Raw genomic sequence first — 9,057 nt, 5'->3', positions numbered from 1 at the left:
GTTCTTATTTGGCCTCTCCCCCTCCGTCCGGTTTGTGGCTGTGGGTTTTATCCGCCACAGGGCTGCCGGGGGTGCTCTGAACACGTGCGGAGGGCCAGGGGACTGGCGGGCTGGGCCTCTGTCCCCACGCAGCTGATGCCTTAGGCCAGAGAACTCCAGACAGGAGCCTAGACTGGTTCTGAATTCACGGGGATAAAGAGTCAAAGGATATGACATTGTCCCCAGCCGCGATGCTGACTCTTCGGCCTCAGTTTTCTGTCCAACAGATGGGTTGTCAACAGCGGCCCTGCCTACGAAAGCAGATCACGCCCGCCAGATGCCAGGTCCGTGGGCGCGCCCGCTCTCACTGCTTGCCTCCCCCATCCCAAAGGAGCTGGAAGAGGCGTACCAGGACGCGGCCGGCAACGTGCTGGTGGCCATCTGCAGGCACTCGTGGCAGCCAGTGGCCCAGCAGCTGGAGACCGAGGTCCTGACGGGCGTCTTCCCACACCGAAGCCTCCTCTACGTGATGGGCGTCCTGACCTCCAACCGTACGTCCCGCCCCCGGTCACGTCCTGCCCCAGGCTGCCCTCTGCCTCCAGGATAGCATGGCGTGGCTGGGGCAGGGCCCGCGAGAGATCCGGGAGGGGGCTGGGCGGCGAAGCATGTTTATGGCAGAGAGCTAGCTGCTGGCGAGCACCCCCACAGCCCACCTCCCCTCGGCCATCCTGGGTGTGTCGGAACCCCCGAAGCGGCCCCTCCCTCTCAGACCGGGTCTCCCTTATTTTTCCGCCTTGAGGGGACCCCAGCACATCCCAAAGGGCCGTGCCGGGGGACCCCTCCCTTCGCCATTGTTGAGCCTCACGTGGCCACCCGAGGCCACACGACAAGGCCGGCAGGGCCACAGCTCCAGCCCAGCTCTGGACCCCAAGCTCCGGCAGGGCTCACGGTCCTCTGGGCTCACTTCCACCCCGGAGCGGGGACAGGCAGAGGCAGGACCGTGTCCGAGGGATGGGGGAGACGGAGCCTGAGATCCGCCCCGGGCTGTGGACATCAGACCTGGCCTCCAATGACCCTGTCCCCACAGAGCAGCTCCTCAGCCAGGGGGAGAAGGCATGCTGGGAAGAGAAGCTGACCCAGGTAGGGAGGGAGCCTGGCCTCCGGGGACTTTTGCGGGGACAACGGGAGTGGGGAGTGAGCAGCAAACCACAGTGGATGGGCTGCTTGCTCAGCCCTAGGAGAAAAAGGGGTGAGGGGGAGGAAGGGAGAAGCCCACTTTACAGATGAGCAAACGGGCTTACAGAGGGGAGAGGAGGTGACATCGTCATGGGGCTGGTACCTGGGGTGGATCTGAACCTCGGCCCCTAGACACCTGGCACGGGGCAAGTGTCCAGCACATACAAGGCCCTTCTCACCCATCCGGGGGGCTGAGTCCATGACGGAGGGGGCCAGAGAGGAGGCGGAGGCCGGATCTGAGAGCAGCGCAGGAAGGCAGCAGGTCGGGGCGGACTGAAGGGGCCGCGGCTGAGGGCCGGTGTCCATTCGGCTCCTTCTCTGACCATCCGGCCATGTGAGGTCAGGTGCGGATGCGAGAAGGGACACAAGACCCTGGCGGACCTGGGTTCAAGTCCAAATTCAGCCAATGTCAGCCGCGCGACCTGGCTGACCTGCTTTGCCTCTCCGTGCCTCAGTTTCCTCACCTGTCGGACGGGGCTGAGAGTACCTAGCTCAAATGTCTGTCGTGAAGAGTATAGGAAATAATCCACATAAAGGGCTTGGCTCCGTGTGACACATGGGAAGCCCTCATCAAACGCCATCGTCATCATCTAGCAGCAGAAATGTCGTCATTAAATGGTATCTAGTAGAAATAAGACCAGCAGCAGCCATACAGGTAATTAACAGAAAAGGCAGAAAATCACTCAGGGTATAGAGCACTTGAACAACCTAATTAACCAAATTGATCTAAATGACATGTCTTTCAAATGCAGACGGGACACTCACCACCAAGACAGATCCTTGCTGGGCCATATGCAAAGTTCCAGTCAATAGAAAAGGGCTGAAAGCAAACAGATTACGTTCTCTGACCAGAACATAAATTAAAGGCCAATAGCAAAAATATATCTGGAAAAATTCCAAATGTTTAGAAATCAGAACACGTCTGAGTAACACATGGGCCAAAGAAGAAATGTGAAGGGGACTTGGGAAATATTTTGAACAGATTGATGAGGGAACACAACGTATGGAAATTGGTGGGGTTCAACAACAAGTAATGTTTAGAAAGAAATTTATATTTTTAAATGCCTATATTAGAAAAGAAGACAGACATAAAAGCTATTATGTAAACCTCCATTTTTAAGAAGCTCTCAGAAAAAGAGCAAATTCAACCCAAAGTAAGTAGAAGGAAGGAAGTAATAAAAACTAGGGTAGAAATCCAAGGACGTTTTTTTAAAGAAACAAACAATAGAGAATGAATGAAACCCAAAGCAGGTTCTCCAAAAAAAGACTGACATACGATAAGCTGATCAAGAAAATAAAAAACACAAAACACCAGTATCAGAAAAGAAGGAATAGTAAACGCTTTTTTTTCCACACGAAATGGTAATAATGAAATGTGATTCCAGCAAATTAGGCGATTTAGACGGGACAAATTCCCTGAGAAACGCATGTTACCAGACTGATACCAGAAGAAACAGAAAATCCGAGTAGTCCTTTATCCAAAAAACGGGAGTCATATTTCTACGCCTTTCCCCAAAGCAGACTCCAGGCCCAGAGGCTCCAGGTTAATTCCGTCACACAGTTAAGGAAGAAAGAACCCAACTTACCCAAATCTCAAAAGAGGGAAGGGGGCAAGAGGACAGTGCGGTCAGGGCTCCGAGTAGCCGGCGGGGCCGGGGTGGGGGTGCTGATGGAGGCCCCAGGGTGGGGGTGCTGATGGAGGCCCAGCTCCCAGGGGAGACCGCTCCAGCCCTGCCCGCCCGGTCTGCTCACAGATAGCCGTCAAGTCGGTCCAGTTCCTGAACACAGACGTGTGGTCCAAGGAGCTGCTGTGGGCACTCACCACGCCTGACCGGACACAACAGGAGCAGCCCCCAGAGAAGGTGGGCCGTACCCTGCGTCCCCACAAGCAGCCCCTGCTGCCCGTCCCTGGACGGACTCTTGGAGCAAGGCCCGGGGCCCCAGAAGAAACGAGGGGACCTGACAGTAGCAGAGGGCGGGGCCTGGTCAGGGGGAGCAGCGGGCCTTCCAGGCGGATGCGGGTGGACAGAGGTGGGTCGGGCTCAGGACAGGAAGCGGACCTTCCCCAGGCCTTCCTGTTCGTCTACTACGGGCTGATCCTTCAAGCCGAGGACAATGGCAACACGGTCCGGACACACCTGCGGACTCTGCTGGAGACATCCCACCAGTGGCCCAAGCAGAGGGAGGTGAGGGCCCAGGCTTCAGCCTGTCCTGACACCGACCGACCCTGACCACACGCCTAGCCCGATCCCTGGTCACACGCTGGGCCCTGCCCCTGGTCACACACTGGGCCCTGACACTGGTCACACGCTGGGCCCTGACCACGGTCACACGCTGGGCCTTGACCCTGGTCACACGCTGGGCCTTGACCCTGGTCACACACTGGGCTTTGCCCCTGGTCACACGCTGGGCCCTGCCCCTGGTCACACGCTGGGCCCTGCCCCTGGTCACACGCTGGGCCCTGCCCCTGGTCACACGCTGGGCCCTGCCCCTGGTCACACGCTGGGCCCTGCCCCTGGTCACACGCTGGGTCCTGCCCCTGGTCACACGCTGGGCCCTGCCCCTGGTCACAGGCTGGGCCCTGCCCGTGGTCACATGCTGGCCCTTGACTCTGGTCACACGCTGGGCCCTGCCCCTGGTCACAGGCTGGGCCCTGCCCGTGGTCACATGCTGGCCCTTGACTCTGGTCACACGCTGGGCCCTGCCCCTGGTCACAGGCTGGGCCCTGCCCGTGGTCACATGCTGGCCCTTGACTCTGGTCACACGCTGGGCCCTGCCCCTGGTCACAGGCTGGGCCCTGCCCCTGGTCACACGCTGGGCCCTGCCCCTGGTCACACGCTGGGCCCTGCCCCTGGTCACAGGCTGGGCCCTGCCCCTGGTCACACGCTGGGCCCTGCCCCATCACAGACTGAGCCCATCCAAGCACGGTCCTCTTTTTTGTCATACACCAATTTCCTGGAGCCTTGTTCCCACCTCTGGCACAGGTCTGCTCAGAACTGGGGGGCTGAGGTGACAACAGGGCTCCAGGGAGTTTCCTCTGCCTCCTGCCTCCCCCTCCTCCAGACTCCAGGAGAGACCCCACAGGACTGGGCTCAGGGATGCACGTCCTAAAGGGTACGGGGGTGAGCGGCCAATGTTTGTGACCTCAGACGAGTCCCCTCTGCTTCTGGGGCTCAGCTGCCACAGCCCCAGTGAGGGGCCAGGCCTGGTCCCGGGACCCCGTGTGGCGACCCTGCTCCCCCACCCCTCAGGGCATGGCGCTCACCACGGGGCTGGCCGCAGCCCGCCACCTGGACCACGTGTGGGCTGTCCTGGAGCAGTTCGGCCGCAGCACACCCATCAAGTGGAGCCTGCACACCTTCTCCCCAAAGGTACTGGCTCCACCTGGGTCACCGCGGCCTCGGCAAGGGGCTGGGACATTGGGCCCCGCGCCCCGGGAAGGTCTGAGCCCCCAGCAGGGATTCCTGGGGAGCAAGCTTTGGACCACGCATCCCGCCCCCCGGTCCGGTCCCCGCCCTGCTGTGGTGTGACCCCGTGGCCTCGGCTTCCTCCTCCTGAGCAGCATCTCCCTCGGTCGCCAGCTGTCAGGGTTAAGACGGGCTCTGGTACAGCTCCAGGCGTGGCCATGGCGGCCACTGTGTATTTACTAATCGCTCTTGGCCATGTGCACCATCTGAAACAGGAGGCCAGGGCCAGAGACCGGGGTGCAGCTGGCCAGAGTGGCCCCCCGTCCGCACTGCACCCCAGATAACTCTCACGGGCAGAAGCATTTTGCCTGCTTTCCTCTGGAGGTAGACTGAGGCCCGCTCCCACTCAGAACACCCTGCCTCCAGCAGTCTGCTAGGGCCGAGGGGACCCTCCTGTCGCTGCTCGCCGGAGGAGGGTCCAGCAGGGCCCTGATGCTCCTTCTCTGCCCACTGCGGCCAGACTTCAGACGACCTGCGTTGGAAGTGGGCCAGCAGCACCATCCTCCTCGCCTACGGCCAGATGGCGGTCAAGGCCAAGGCCCACATCCTCCCGTGGGTGGACAACATCTTGTCCCGCATGATCTTCTATTTCCGCTACAGCTCCTGGGTAGGGACGGCCGCGCCCGGCCACGCCCCGCCTCCCGTGCGACTGGGTCCCCACTCTCTCCGGTCCCCTCCTGTGCTCTCACTCCCTGTCCCCGCCCCTGCCAGGACGAGACCCTGAAGCAGAGCTTCCTGGCGGCCATCCTCATGCTGGTGGGGGCCATCAGCCGCAACGAGGGCGCCCACAGCTACGAGTTCTCCCAGCTCCCCGAGCTCCTCGAATGTCTGATGGTGAGAGCGGGGTCCTGGGGCAGAGGCAGAGGCGGGCGCCCCCCACCCTCGGCCCTGCAGCGTCCATGAGAGGCCCCCACAGGGAACGGGGGGCGGCTGGGCTCCTCGAGCACACGGAAGCACATGCATGTGTCCACTTCCGGGGGACCTGAGCTGGCCACGCGCGTGCCCCTCACACCGCGCATTCTGCTGATACTGACCTAGCTCAGACCACTAGTCACCAGGGACTGTGGCCCACAGAACATCCGGGGAATGGAGAAAATATATGCGTGATGGACAATTACAACGGGGGGCGGCTGGGCTCCTCGAGCACACGGAAGCACATGCATGTGTCCACTTCCGGGGGACCTGAGCTGGCCACGCGCGTGCCCCTCACACCGCGCATTCTGCTGATACTGACCTAGCTCAGACCACTAGTCACCAGGGACTGTGGCCCACAGAACATCCGGGGAATGGAGAAAATATATGCGTGATGGACAATTACTAATAATAATAATAATAATAATAATAATAATAGCGGTTCCCATTGACCGAGCTCATGAAGCTCAGAATAATTCAGACGCTTGCCCGGAGTCCTGCAGCTAGTGGGCAGCCAGGATTCGGACGTGACCTGTCTGATCCTAACGTCTGTGCTTTAGTCTGCGGACGAGCTCACCCTCGCCCCACGGGTGCCAGGCACCAAGGTCTTGAGGCAGGTGAGACCTGGTGTCAGGGGCGGGCCAGGCCTGGGCATGAGTGACTGAGCCTTCCCCTGGGGATCGGCAGGTTTTGATGGAGAAGGAGCCGCAGGACACGCTGTGCACCTTGACTCGCCAGCGGACCCTCTGCATCATCTCCAGCCTCTGGTAGGCGCCCCAGCCCCACGCAAGGGCTTCCTCAGCGTCAGACAGCAGCCCGTCAGGTCAGGCATGGTGCCGGCGAGACGGCGAGGCAGGGAGAGGTCAGAAGTGAAGACCCCACTGGGCAGGGCGAGGGTGGCCACGGCGGCTGGGAGATGGGCAGCTCAGCGAGGCCAGGGCATTTGGTCTGGAGGGCACGGCCACTCTCCGGAATGAGCTGAGCCCCTAGACACTCAAGGTCAGGGCGGTCACTTGGGCAAAAGCCCAGCCACAGACAGAGTGTAGAGCAGGCTCCAGCAGTCAGGGGAGGAAACGCAAAGGGAAACTGAGTCTAGGCTCCAGGCAACGTCCTCTGGAAGGGACCCAAGGACTCAAGGACCCCAGTGCAGGCGGCAGATCCTGCTTTAGCCGTCCACCTACGGGTGGGGCGAGGGGGTCCCAGCCTCCCTGCCCCGGCCGGGACAGGGTGAGGCCGACCTGGCAGGGGAAGCCCAGGGAGCCCACAGCTGCCTCTTCTCTGACTGCAGAGGGACAGGGCGGGCAGCGGCCATGCATCCTGCAGGCCCAGCACTGCTGGGCCAGTGGCAGACGTCTCAGTGGCGTAACCAGGCCTGGGGAGAGATCAGTCTGCCCAGCAAAGGAGAGCTTGGGGTACAGGCTCTGCAAGCCCCTGCTCCCAGCCGGGCCAGTGAGTCCCTTACAAATTCCCGTGAAAGTCGCCTGCACAGGAGGCCAGCCACAGGCCGCAGAGGGGAAAGGCCGGGAAGGCAGAAGCGTACACATGAGTCTGGTCAAAGCAGAGAGGCGAGAGGGGTGGGGATGCCTGAGCCCCAGGAGGGTCCACTGCTCAGGACTCGTCCGCTCCTGTCTACTCCAGCAGGTGGCCCCCTTCCCATCCCCAGCCCCCATACCCCTCCCTCACTGCCCTCTGTCCCCCAAACAGCAAGCTGAGGCCACCCCTGGACTTGGAAAAGAAATCACAGCTCCTGACAATCTGCCTGCGCAGCGTGCTGGCCTTGCCGCTGCTGGATGTCCTGGAGAAACACACCTGCCTTTTTCTGGAGCCGCCCAACGTACAGGTGCACCCCTGGCGCCTGCATCCCGTCTCCAGAGGGTTCGCAGGCAGGGTATCCGGCTCGGCCTGCTGCCCACAGCTTGAGAGGGAGCTGGTGTTAACTCCGCCAGGCCCTATGGACACATTAGCTCACCTTTCCCGCAGCCACTGTCCCGGGGGTGAGAAAGTCAGCTCAGAGAAAGGGAGGTGTCTGGGGGGGAGGGGGGAATCAAAGTTGAACCCAGCCCTTCCCCCAAGCCCTGCACTCATGCCACACCCCCAGGCTGGGTTCAGGCTGGCACTGGATAGGGGTGAGCACATGAGGAGTCCCCCCAGGCCCAGGCCAACAGCCCTCCAGATGGGCTCTGATGGAGGATGGGCTGGTTCATCCCTGAGTGCGCCCGGCCAGCCAAGCAGTAAAGACTGGGAGCCTCACGTATGAGACCCAAGAATTGGAACCAGCTGCCTAATTTGCTGGGCTCTTGTTTAAAACCTATGAAGAATTTCAGGACGGTGACAGCAGAGCATTAAATGGGGCACTGGCAGGACCTTCTGAGGCCAGGTCCTGCGCGGGCTGCACGCTCGTGAAGCCAGCCCCACTAGAAGTGAACTTGCCTCAGCCACTGAGAAACCTGTGCCCTGCGGCAGGCCCAGACCGCCCTCCTGCCCAGTCCCCCCATCTGCCAAATAGGGATATTGACGAGGCCCTTCCGGCACCTGCGAGCTCTCTGGCAGGCATCTGGCCCCAGGAGTCTGCAGAGAGCGGACACCACTAGCACCAAGAGCCCAAGGCACTCAGCCCCGCGTGGGTCTCGGCCCTCTGTGCCACCCACTGGGGCTTGCCGGCCGCCTGACCATCCTCACCCCCACACAGACCCTCTACAACAAGACCTCAGAGGCATTGGACCACATGCTGCAGAGCCTCCTCACACAGGACCCCACGACGGACGAGCTCCGCCTCCTGCTGTCGGTGAGGGCGGCGGGCAGTGAAGGGCAGGGGGACACAGATAGGGCTGGGCTAGAGGGTGGACAAAGGAGGATGTCCCAGAGGAGGCACGGCCTGATCTGGGGGCAGGAAGTGGCCCAGGTCTGAGAGCTGCTCTCCTCAGGGCTCATAGTGATCTGGGACACCTGGGGGGAAGAGGGGCACGGGCTGGCAGGTGGACACTGGACGCCACACTAACGGGGTGATGATGGTGAGGAAACGGCTGTGGCCAGGATTGACCCACTGAAGAACTCCCATGAAGCAATGTCCCCAACTGTGGGGCGAGGGGGTCCCATGAGCCTGCCACCCCCACTCTTTCACCTGCCCTCCAGGGGTCCTGCCTTGACAAGAGGGACACCTGTCGACAGGGAGCGACAGAATCCAGGGGCAGGGGGTGGGCCGGCTCTGCTGGGAGGGTCGGATGGAGGTCAAGGCCAGTAGGAGTGTGTCCAAATGAGGTCGCCGAGTGGCGAAGGGAAGGAGGGCGCGCAGGGACGGAGTGGGCAGCACGCACGAGGACGGTGAGCTGGAAGGGAGCGGGTCCCGCATGCCAGAGCGTGAGCAGGCACAGGCGGGGCAGCGGGGTGAGGGTGAGGTCAGGTCAGCAGGCGCCGGACCATGGCAGGTGAGGGGAGCTGCATTTTCACTGACCTCGAGCTGCAA

General features: G+C 61.5%; 1 protein-coding gene across 1 annotated transcript in view; it reads left to right on the top strand.

The window, feature by feature from the left end:
- MROH5 (maestro heat like repeat family member 5) overlaps positions 1-9,057 on the top strand; it is a 42,677-nt gene that overhangs the window by 8,144 nt on the left and 25,476 nt on the right. The window contains exons 5-14 of the mRNA XM_015590208.1: positions 371-530; positions 1,067-1,119; positions 2,970-3,077; positions 3,285-3,401; positions 4,467-4,586; positions 5,143-5,289; positions 5,394-5,516; positions 6,282-6,361; positions 7,299-7,428; positions 8,284-8,379. Coding sequence (XP_015445694.1) covers positions 371-530; positions 1,067-1,119; positions 2,970-3,077; positions 3,285-3,401; positions 4,467-4,586; positions 5,143-5,289; positions 5,394-5,516; positions 6,282-6,361; positions 7,299-7,428; positions 8,284-8,379 — 1,134 coding nt within the window. The remainder of the gene's footprint in view (positions 1-370; positions 531-1,066; positions 1,120-2,969; positions 3,078-3,284; positions 3,402-4,466; positions 4,587-5,142; positions 5,290-5,393; positions 5,517-6,281; positions 6,362-7,298; positions 7,429-8,283; positions 8,380-9,057) is intronic.

This window comes from Pteropus alecto, unplaced genomic scaffold (assembly GCF_000325575.1).
Source record: "Pteropus alecto unplaced genomic scaffold, ASM32557v1 scaffold105, whole genome shotgun sequence".
NCBI lineage: Eukaryota > Metazoa > Chordata > Mammalia > Chiroptera > Pteropodidae > Pteropus > Pteropus alecto.
This window is presented reverse-complemented; position numbering and strand designations above follow the sequence as displayed.